General features: G+C 35.1%; 1 protein-coding gene across 1 annotated transcript in view; it reads left to right on the top strand.

Annotated features, from left to right (window-relative positions):
- LOC142333356 (acetylcholinesterase-like) overlaps positions 1–12,502 on the top strand; it is a 186,414-nt gene that overhangs the window by 13,147 nt on the left and 160,765 nt on the right. The window contains exons 2-3 of the mRNA XM_075380379.1: positions 3,778–3,992; positions 7,933–8,554. Coding sequence (XP_075236494.1) covers positions 7,962–8,554 — 593 coding nt within the window. The 5' untranslated portion in view covers positions 3,778–3,992; positions 7,933–7,961. The remainder of the gene's footprint in view (positions 1–3,777; positions 3,993–7,932; positions 8,555–12,502) is intronic.

The following is a 12,502-nucleotide window of genomic DNA, read 5'->3' on the forward strand; positions in this document are numbered from 1 at the left end:
TTTCCGTCATCTTCTGATCACTAATGAAAAAACAACTAAACCGTTTCCGTATTCCTTCCATCGACTAAACTAGAAATGGGAACGAACATGGAACGTTCCATACACATGCGAAGTAAAAAAAAAAACTAACTTCCACCAGCACGCCAGGGTCGGCACTAAGGGAGCGACAGTGATTTCTCTTCCTTGCAGCCTCGCGTGCAGCTCCCAATGTGCGCATGCGCATAACAATCAAAAACCACGCCATTGGAACTGTGAAGCGCACAGTTCTATACAAAGATTTTTGTATCTTTTTCATAAACTGGGTGATGGCTACTAACATTAAGCTTAAGGATTGTATACTGTACAAGTACAAGAAAGAATTAAAGAAAAAAGCACTCATATAAAATGTTATTGATAATATGAAGTGGAAATAGGGGGTGCTGCAGTTCCACAGTGCCTATTAGCGAGCCATCACTGTTTATGAACAAATTTGAATGTATAAGGTGTCAGAAAATGCTTAACTATTTTTTTTTGTAACATTTAAATAAGCCAGCGGTTGAAAGATATTAACAATTAAAAAGTTTCCAAGGTCGCCATTTTGAAATGGATTGAGAGATCAGGTTCATTATTTTATACAAGTAAATCTCTAGTTAACTTAGCAGTATAAGAAATTTCAGCTCGATACGATTAACCGTTCCTAAGAAATAAATCTTTATGTTAAAAATAGAAAGTGGTGGATAGCCGGAAAATAAGCGTTTCCGGACGTAGTATTGATGTAAGTTTTTTCTTCATTTCGATGTGTGGAATCATTCCCTGAATTTTTGAAACAATTTTTATAAACACTCTGTTTAATGAATGGTTAGTAGTACTGGAAAAGAGCGACTTTTTTTTATAAACCATTTTTTTAGCGTTTTATATTTATGCTTTTTCTTTAGCTATGGCTAAATACCGATTAATCGATTAATATTAAGTTATCGATTAAGCTATTAGTCGATCTATTTTAATATCGATTAATCGAAAATTATTATAACTTCAAGAAATATGTATCGTAAACAATTCTACGTTATTATGTCAATAATTCTTAACGGGTAGCAGTAATCATTATTTTTAATTTTTCAGTTAGTAGTCATTTGACTGGTTTGATATATTCGCAGTTTCTGTTCTGTTTATTATTTTTTAACTGAAATATTTTTACTATCCCTCATTCCCTCTTTACTGATTTATATATTGAAATTCTTGACATTCTACACAGTTTTTATCCTTTATTATAAAATTAGCTAAACCAACCTTGATTTCTTATTTCATGACCCTTCAACTTATTTCCTTTCTTCACATTATTCCACCTCAAATTTTCCTTTATCTTCCTTGTGGTTAGAATTCTTTATTTCGAATTTGATCAACCCGTATAACATAATTCCATCTTGTTATTTTTCCTTTCAACTTCTCCTATTGTTCATTTTTCGATACTATAAAGAGCTGCAATCCATAAAAATATTTTCAAGAGTTTCTTTCTAATTTTTAAATAAATATTTAATAATACTAGAATTTCTTTTAACGAAAGCCTATTTTTTTTACATCTACATTATTACTCCCGTCTTGTGATTTTACTACATAAATTGTACCATACGATAACTTCTAGTATATTTTATTTCGCTTTATGAATTTTTTATTCTTTTTTATTTGTCTTTCTATTAAATCTCGCTATCCAATATTATTGATATACGAGGTGCGACAATAAAGTAATGAGACTGATGTGAAAAAAATGTTGCTTACCGTTTTAGTCATGTTTAGTGTTGTCTTCTTCAAAGTAGTTTCCCTCTGATTGCACACGCTTATTCCAGCGCTTCTGAAATTGATGGTAACATTTCTGGAACTCATCTTCTGTAATTTCCTCCAAGACCCTCGTCAAAGCTTTTTGGACATCTTGTGTTGTTTGAAAATTGTGTCCCTTGACCGCCATTTTGACTCTTGGAAATAGAAAAAAGTCGCACGGAGCGACATCTGGTGAATAAGGTGGCTGTGGTAGTACTGAAGTTTGTTTTGAGGTTAAAAATTGCTGTACTGACAGAGCAGTATGGGATGGAGCATTATCGTTATGTAGAATCCAATTATCAGCAATGTTGGTACGGACACGAAGAACTCGTTTACGAAGTCTTTCTTCGTAGAAATTTTTTTTTCGATATTTCTTTGTAGAAATATCGGTTAACTGTTTGTCCAGGAGGCACCCGCTCTTTATGAACAATTCCCTTGGAATCCAAAAAGCACACAAGCATGCATTTCACTTTTGACTTTGACATGCGAGCTTTTTTTGGTCCGGGTGATCCCTTTGAGCACCGATGCGAACTTTGGCGTATTGTCTCTGGATCGTATTGAAAAAACCAAACTTCGTCACCAGTGATAACACGGCTCAACAAATCTGGATTGATTTCCGTTTGCTGCCACATTTTTCCGTGTTTCTCGCTGTTGTTGTGTGAGATTTTTGGGGACCATTTTTGCACAAATCTTTCTCATACCAAGATCTTCAGTTAATATTAGACGAACCGTTTCTCGATTTATGTTGAGTTCTTCCGCAATCATTTTCACTGATAATCTTCGATCAGATCGTACGATTTCACGGTCAAGTTGACATCTGTCCGTGAGGTGATGGTCGTCCACTGTGGTTTTCATCTTCAACATTCGTTCTGCCTTCACTAAAAATTTTATGCCACCAAAAAACTTGAGCTCTTGACATAACCTCCACTCCAAAACCTTCTGAAGGTTACCATAAGTTGTCGTTGCGTTTTCACCCGATTTAACGCAAAAAGAAATTGCATACCGTTGCGCAATATTTTGTGGTTTTGCTTCTGTGACGAGAGACACAAACACGTGTTCACTTATTACAGCACAACTCACGACTGAGCAGTTGCATCAATGTGCCGCTTGGACTAGAAGTAGCTTATAGACCAAGGTCAAAGATGGTGTGCCTACGCAAGTTGCAGGGTTGCCACATCTTGCAAAGAAAAATCGGTCTCATTACTTTATTGTCGCACCTCGTATATATTTTTGAATTTAATTTAATACCTAGTATATAAATCTGATTTCATAATACTTTATAAACATTCTTTTATTTCTACCAGAAGAATGATATCATAAAAATGTAAATTCTTCCTGTTGATAGTGTCTTGCTCTCAAATTTATCGTTTAATCTTTTTTTGTCAGTATTTTATATTAAATAATGTTTTAACAGTTTTTTATTAAATTATAATTTCCATTTACCAACGATTATTAGTAATGATTATTATGTTGTAGCGCTTTCGGAAAATATTATTTCCATCTTCAGGAATATGTGTTAATGAAATATATATTATAAATTCACTTCACATATTAAACTGCGTTAAATTAAAATAGAATTTATATAAAACAACAATCGATCGTCAAGTAAGTAAAATGAAGTAATACGTATTTACGTCTTGTCGTTAAAGGACTCCTCTTTTTGGAGACTCGTTTAATGAAAAGGCGCGTATACGTATGACTTGATTTTACTTATTCGACGATAAAATATGTTTTATGTAAATTTTATTTTAATATAACTCGATTTAATATGTGAAGTGAATTTATAATATATATTTAATTAACATATGTTCCTGAAGATGGAAATAATATTTTTCGAAAGCGCTGGAACATAATCACTACTAATAATCGTTGGTAAATGGAAATTATAATTTATAAACATTTTTGATACATTTTATATACTCACGGCCCATGCTAAATAAAATTGATATAAATAATGTTTTTGTTTTTTTTTTTTGTTTTTTTTAGATTCGATTTGGATCTTAGTGAAGGCTTGGGTAGAATCGACGTGAATCTGGATGACGAAGACGGTGGTGATACAGATGGAGGTGATGATACTGAAGAAGATGCGCCATTAATAATTGAGACGACAAAAGGTAGAGTTCGCGGTATAACTCTTACTGCAGCAACGGGTAAAGTTGTTGACGCCTGGCTTGGAATACCATACGCACAAAAACCTGTCGGTAGGTTTCAATTAATATTACTATTAATATTATAAAATGTAAACTCTACACATACTAGCAGTTAATTATTAGTTTATAATATATAAAATATATTAGTATTCTATCTAAAAACATGTCAATAAATATTTTAGCGTATTAAAATAAAATAAAAAAAACAACGCTTCAGATTTGATCGCATGACAAATCATAACTTTAAAAAATAAACCTTAATTATAAAATATTGAAGTATACAAATATTAATAATGAATAATTGTTATTAATTACTACCTATTTCAAATACCTCGGCCGTGAACTAATCAGTCCCTTTAACATAAAAGAAAATCTGAACCATCAAACTTCAAAAAAACTGGAAAATGTATTCCGTAAATATTAAGGATATTCATTAAAGAAAATGTATTTCATTTCATGAAATACTAGGTCCTTCCTTTTTCCTGTTCCCGGGAATCACCGTCAGGTATTACTTTAGAAGCTGAATGAAGATGATATGTATGAGTGTAAGTTAAGTATGGCCTTGTAGAGTCTCAGGTCGACCATTTCTGAGATGTGCGGTTAATTGAAACCCAACCACCAAGGAACACCGGTATCTACGATCTAGTATTCAAATCCGTATAAACATAACCGCCTTTACTAAGACTTGAATGCTGGAACTCTCGATTTCCAAATCAGCTAATTTGCGAAGACGGGTTCATCACTAGACCAACCGGGTTGGTAAACCTAGGTTAAGCGGTTTAAACTGTGCGTTGATGAGTCAGTCAATCAGGACACTTTTTTTATGTGGTTTAGGCCCTCGTTGAAGCAATTCTAATCAATATTGGGATGATTATTTCTGGGAATTTTTCTTTTTGCCCAATACTATCTCATTCTGTTAGACCTCTGGAATGCCTTTATTTGTCTGTGATATTGTAATTTCTTTGTTTTGAGGTTATGATTTTAATTTTTTTTTCTCGTTTTTAAGAATAATTTTTTCTTCTCAGTTCAAAATCGGTTCTTTTGTAATTCTAAGTTCTTTAAGGTCTTCTTCTATTTCTTTTAGCCAGTTATTTATTTTTACCTTTATTTTTTTGTCGGTAGGTTAGTAGTTTCTTTGTTAGGGTAATCTAGCTAGATGACTATAGCAGGCTACTCTTCTTTTCCTCAATGATGATCAAATAAGGGTTCGTTGTTTTGATATACGATTTCATTAAGAAGACGATACTTTCCATCTACTATTACTTTATTGTTAATAATTGTCCTTAGAATTTTTCTTTCCACTTTTCTGAAGTTCTGTTCTATGTTTGCTTCTAAGATTGAATAGTGTTTCACGTGCATAGGTTACTTCCGGTCGTGTTACTATGTTAAGTGCCTAATTTTTTCCTTATTGAAAGGGACTTCGTTTTGTATGCGAGTCATGTTAGTTTCTGTCCAAGTGAAAATTTATCGATTGTGTTATGGATTATTGGTTTTTCATTTGTGTTCTTGATATTATTTCTCCGAGTTATTAAATTTGTTTTTATTACTTGTCGTTTGTTAAGGGTGATGTGATTCGGTTTATTTTTTGTGATAGACATGATTTCAGACTTTTTATAGGAGATTTGTTATCCGATTTTCCCTGCTATGTTTTGGAGGGTTTTTATTTGATTTTTTTTTGTTTTCTCCTGAATTTCCGACAGCAACGCAAGACCATCCGCGAATGTTAGACAGTTTAATTTAATTTTTTTCCAAGTTTTGAGTTCTTTGTTTTGAATCTCCATTCCCTCATGATTTTTTCCGACACACAGTTGTGGAGAAGAGGGGAAAGCCCGTCGTCTCCCTGACTTAGCCCTGTTTTTTATCTTAAACTGTTTGGTGAGCTTTCCTCTAAATTTTATATTAGGGTTTGTGTTTTTAAGTGGTTTTTTTTTTAACCTCCGGGACCACCGTTAGGTATTACTTCAAAGGATGAGATGAATGACAATTTTTTTAGCGTGTGAAAATGCCATGCCTGACCTGGATTCGAACCCGGGACCTCAGGATAAAAGGCCGAGACGCTACCACTCGCGCCACGGAGGCGGACGTTTTTAGGTGTTGCTTTAAGCCGATTTTTAATTATGTGTCGAGTTCCAAGTTTGGTAAAGATTCTATGGATAAAGTCAGGACATCTTCTATATGTAAATATTAATCTGTACAGCTTAACATTTTAACTACTTTAATAAGAAAATAAGTTTTATCAGAGATCAGTAATATACGAGGGTAAGTCAATTATTATCCGCAATGTAGTTATAAATTTTATTGCAATACAAATAGGAAACTTACATGTACATCATTTTTCAACATAGTCCTCTTGCATTTCAACGCACTTGGTCCATCGTTGCACAAGCTTCCTGATGCCCTCATAAAAGAAGGTTTTCGATCGAGCTTCGAGCCAGGAATGCACCGCTTCTTACACTGCTTCGTCCGAGGTAAATCGACGGCCCCTTAATGCCTCTTTGAGTGCACCAAACAAGCGGTAGTCAAAAGCAGAAAGGGCAAGATCAGGACTATACGGAGGACGAGCCGGTACTTCGAAGTTCAGTTTCTGGAGCTTTTCAATGCGTATGTGGGCAGCAGTATGTGAACGGGTATTGTCGTGCAACAACACAACACCTTTCGACAGCAGTCCTCGGCGTTTGCTTCGAATTGCAGACTTCAGCTTGGCGGTAAGCATCTCACTGTAACGCGCACTGTTTATTGTCATGCCCCTTCTTCATAATGTTCCAGTACTGGGCCTTGTGAGTCCCCAAAAGTCCGTAAGGATAAGTTTTCCTGCGGACGGTTTAGTCTTCAACTTATTTTTGCAGGACGAATTTGAACGTTTCCATTCCATACTCTGCCGTTTACTCTCTGGCTTGGTTTCGTCACCAGTAATGATTCTGTCTAAGAAGATGTCCCGTTTGTTACCGTAGCGATCCAAATGTTTTTGGCAGATGTCCAAGCGCGTTTGTTTATGCGATTGTGTGAGTTGTTTTGGGACCCATCTTGCACAAACTTTATGAAACCCAAGTCTGTTGTAGATGATTTCGTAGGCAGAACCGTGACTAATTTGCAAACGATATGCCACTTCATCAATAGTTACTCGTCTGTCTAAGAAAACCGTGTCACGTGCACGCTCAATGTTTTCCTCATTTGTGGTGGTAAACGGTCGTCCGGCTCCTTCGTCATGCGTAACACTTGTACGACCGTTTTTGTATTTTTCAATCTGTTCGGAGATACTCCGTTGCGGCAACACACTGTTCCCGTACTGTACCGAAAGTCTTTGATGAATTTCGGCACCTGATACACCTTCCGATCACAAAAAACGGATCGCTGAAGGTTGCTCTTCTTTGGTGGAAACAGAAAGTGGAGGAGCCATGGTTAACGGCAGGGCAACGATAATGGAACTAACCTAGCAGCATAAAACCTGCGCAGACAACAACAATTAAACTACGCATGCGTCATGCACGCAACACGACAGTACTACCAACATAAACAAAAATATAACTAAATTGCTGATAATAATTCACATACCCTCGTATTCTAGAAGCGTTGGATTTGTGGGAAGTAACCCTTTTTTTTGCAAATAATATAAAAAATTATCCCGATCAATGAATAAAATGTTTGATTTTTTTTTGCTGAACGAATTTGATTTTACATCTTTAACGGAATACTGGAAATTTGTTTCTGTACCCAGGACACTGAAGTATTGTTGAAGTGATAATCCAAGTTAAATTACGCTTTAAACTTTTATAAAACATTTCACGATACATGTAGATTTCATTATCTCTTCTCCTGGATGAGATTTGGCAGAAGCCTAAGATATTCGCGTAAGCTAAGGAGATTTTTATGGAAACGTCAACTGATCCAGTTAATTTTTAAGAAAAATTTGATTTGTTAGTTACTTAATTTTTTTCTTTTTGCAAAATTTGACCGAATTTATACAATCTTTTATTTTGTGTTTTTTTTCTAGGTCCTTTGAGGTTTCGTCATCCAAGACCGATGGATAGATGGGATCACGGCACCGAAGCCGATATATTAAATGCGACGAAACCGCCTAATACGTGCGTACAAATAATAGATACAGTGTTTGGTGATTTTCCCGGTTCGACGATGTGGAATCCAAATACGAACGTATCAGAGGACTGTTTGTATATAAATGTAGTTTCTCCAAGGCCAAGACCTAAAAATGCCGCTGTAATGGTCTGGATATTCGGCGGAGGTTTTTATTCCGGTACATCTACATTAGATGTATACGACCATAAAGTTTTAGTTTCAGAAGAAAATGTTATTATCGTCTCGATGCAGTATCGGGTCGCTTCGCTCGGGTTTCTTTTTTTTGATACCAGTGATGTGCCGGGAAATGCCGGTCTATTTGATCAGTTAATGGCCCTTCAGTGGGTCCGTGACAATATACACGCTTTCGGCGGCAACCCTCATAACGTCACGTTATTCGGCGAATCTGCCGGTGCCGTATCGGTATCCTTACATCTCTTATCACCGCTAAGTAGAAATCTCTTCAGTCAAGCGATTATGCAATCAGGATCTCCCACTGCTCCATGGGCGATCATTTCACGTGAAGAAAGCATTCTCAGGTAATTTATTCAATTTAACTATTAAGTAACAAATTTTTCTGTATTCAAATTTTTATAACTTTTTTAAAATACGACGTACGTGAGAAAAGTAATGAGATTAGTAACACTGCGAGCGATCTGGCAACGCTGTGTCTACCGGTCACTGCTAGACCGGTTTGTTCATCCCTTCCATATGCTCAGTACGAGTTTCAACTCCGTTCAGCCAATCCATTATTTTTGACAGCGCCATCAGTGAAGTTGTGTTTTAAGAAAAAGGAGCATCGGAATTTAGAGCGACGTTGTGCGATCAAGTTTTGTGTTAAACTTGGGGAATCCGCGAGTGTGACCTTTGAAAAGTTGAAACAGGCCTACGGGGAACATTGCTTATCAAGAGCACAAGTTTTCCACTGGCACAAATCGTTTTTGGAAGGCCGAGAATACGTTGAAGATCAACCTCGCTCAGGGAGACCTTTAACTACAAAATCCGACGAAAACGTTGAGCGTGTGAGGTTTCTTGTGAGATCAGACCGTCGTTTAACAATAAGGATGAAGAGTGAACGGTTAAATTTAAACGCTTTCACCGTACATAAAATTTTGACAGACGATTTGGACATGAGAAAGGATTGTAATAATTTCATGACAATGGCCCGTGTCACACGGCCATTTTCCATCACGGAATTTTTGACCTCTAAACGCATTCCTATGGTTCCTCAACCCCCCCCCCCTTATTTACCTTATTGGAGTCCTTGTGATTTTTTCCTTTTCCCGAAATTGAATCGTTTCTTAAAAGGACGTCATTTAGGAACTCTGGAGAACATTCAAAAGACTGTGACCGACCAATTAAAAGCCGTACCTGTTGAAGCGTTCCAGCGCTGCTGCCACGAGTGGGAACAACGACTCCGCAGGTGTATAGTTGCCCAAGGGAACTACTTTGAAGGGGATAATGTTGTTTGAAAAAAATAAAAACTTTGGTAAGTAAATAGTCAGTCTCATTACTTTTCTCACACATCTCGTAGATAGCAGTTTTTCTATAATTGAAAGTGTATACACGCTTTGAAATTCTTGGTCATACGTAGCTCAAAACTGAAATTTACTGCTACGGCGAGCTACTACGCATTTAAAAGGTTATTTATTACTTATATAATCTACTTAATGCTGAAGGTATTTTATTAATAATATTATATAATCAGTTAAATATTCTGTTATAAAGACCCTGAGTAAAAATTGTAATTCTGCAGTATTAGGTATTATTTTATAAAAAAAAATCAACATGTTTATTGTTGTCCCCATATAAAGTTGAATTAGATGAAATCATTACGTTTTTTGCGCGTATCCTATCGCATTGAAGTACAAAAATGTATTTTAATTTTTTTTTTTTTTTAAATTGACAAAAAAGAGTTGAAAAATACACAAACAACGGAGCTTGAATAAAGCCTGTTAAAGTGATCTTCATGAAGGTAATTCCACCTCCAACAAAGCGTATCTGTTTTAATTTTTTACATGTTGCCTGTAAACGGAAACGATTCACATTTTTTGTTGTCGGACTGCAAATTAATAGTAATGTCCTTAAATCGGAGAGCTTCTAAACTTTAATTTGGCTATTAGCTCACTAAGTTACAGGCGATATGTAGTAAATAGCGCTTAAGTATTATTATTTCATCTTCAGAATTATATTATTAAAAACATATGCTTTCAGTTTTATTAAGTTTTATCACCGTTAAAATTATTTTTACTCCAACGGTGACCTTAAATTAGTCTCGAAGGTAGTTTTGGAACATTCATAAGCAATTTTACTCGTGAAAGTAATGAAAAAGTTCATATAATCATGTCCTAAAATGTTTCGTTTGCGACCGGTGAAATGAGGTCGTAGTAAAATTTTTAGAACGTTAATTAAGAGGCATAATTAGTGATTTCATATGATTTTTGACCTAAGAAATCAAATAAAATAGGTCCCAGAACCGCATCTTGGTGAAAACCAATAAATTGGTGTAAGAAACCCTGTTTTTTATGTTTGACGTACAATAAAATGATTAAATGGGTAAGAAAAATGTAAACCTTTAAATAAGACTTGTAGAGAATTTAATTCTGAACAAAATGGCGTAAGACAAGTTGAATAAATAAAAGAATACTTAGAAAATTCGAATTTTATTAAGAAACAGTACACTAGATCAAAGTACAATTTACGTACCAGTTTATAATAAATGTTAAAAAATAAGCTCCCCATTTGCAACACATTTCTTGGCACGCTTGTGTACTGTTTTTGTTGCTCTTCTTAGTTCTTCAGGGTTTTCCTTAAATTGCTCAGCCGAATCTATAATGTGGACAATTAATTCTTCATGAGAATGTACTTTTGTTTTATATTTTTCATCCATCCCGGAACGCAAAAATCTAAAGCCTTAGATCAGGTGATCTTGGTGGCCAGGAATGTGGACCTCAACGACCGATCCGTTTCTCAGGGAAATTATAATTTAAGCGACTGGAAACGACATAAGAGAAGTGGGTCACAATGGAATAGAAGTGTACTTTCGTGCTGGAAGTATGCTTTGTGCCCCGGAGCTAGAGGAATATCAAGCAGCTACGGCAATTCTTCATGAAGAAAGTTCAAGTAGATCTCAGAATTTAAGCGGCCAGGTAATATGAACGATCTAAAGAGCTGATTATGAAAAAGGCCGCACCATATATTGAAACTAAATCGGTGTTGAAAATTGCCTTCCACCGTTTTATTAGGATTTACTTCTGCCCATGTATGCTATTTCGAAAGTTTTTGACGCCATCTGGAGTGAAATTTGCCTCATCAGAAAACAAAACATACTTGTAGAGTTGCCGATTTGCATTTTACCAGTTGCAGAACTCCAAGTGGAGCGGACCGTCTCCTGGGTGTTGATATTGAACTCGCTGTTTATGATAAGGATATAACTTGTTTTTTAAGTGTCCTAGAAACCATCGAATGTAAAATTCCAGTTCACTGTAAGAAAGACGTCGTGTACTGACGCCCGGAATGCACTGAATTGTATCGATAGTAATTTTAAGAATAACAGTGTCGTGTTTGGCAGATCGTTGTTAGCTGTTACGAATACTAGATAGTGAACCTGTTTGCTGAAGTCGCGCTGATTGTTTTGGGATCTGGAATCCCGCGATTCGGAAAAAGTATTTCATATTCTTATGCAGGAGTTGTAGTATTACCATTACACACACCAAAAATGAATACCATATCAGCGTATTCCTCTGTTGTAAAAAAGTACGGTATTACTTCAATGGCAAACCGATCACGTTTAACTAAAATTCATAGAAACCTTCCCCAACAACAGCACAGTTCACAGTATCCGATGTACTTAATGTACCTAACAGAATGATTTAAACACTAATACATTATTACGCATTGCTGATTAACTGTTATTTCTTTATTGCTAACCTTAAAATAATAATTTTTCAAATAAGTTATTGTATGTTGCCCATTAATAAAAAAATTATTATCCAAGTAATTTATTTTTACAATTGCGAATTTTCCAGTTTTTTTTTTAATCCTTAACAGCAATTTTTAACAGTAAATTTTGTTTTTACAGATATTTCACATCACTAAAAAATAATTCCGCTTTTGTTTACATTATATAAGAACTTTCCTAACAAATGTAGTAGTTTACTGTTACTAAATAAATATCGAATTTTTCCAACTTTTTTTTTTTTATTCAACATGTCTTATACTATTTTCTTCAGAATTAAATTCACTAGAAGACTTTTTAAAAATGTTACGTGTTTTTTACCCAATAATATGAAGTTATTGTACGACAAATACAAAAACAGAAGCCCCATTTTATTAGCTTTTACCCCAGATTTTTCAATACCTAATGCAGATACGGTTCTGGGATCTATTTTATTCGATTTTCAGGTCAAAAACTATAAAAAAATCACTACTTTTGCTCCTTATTGAACGTCCTAAACATATACTCTCTCATTTCACCGGGGAAGCTG

This window comes from Lycorma delicatula, chromosome 12 (assembly GCF_047948215.1).
Source record: "Lycorma delicatula isolate Av1 chromosome 12, ASM4794821v1, whole genome shotgun sequence".
Taxonomy (NCBI): domain Eukaryota; kingdom Metazoa; phylum Arthropoda; class Insecta; order Hemiptera; family Fulgoridae; genus Lycorma; species Lycorma delicatula.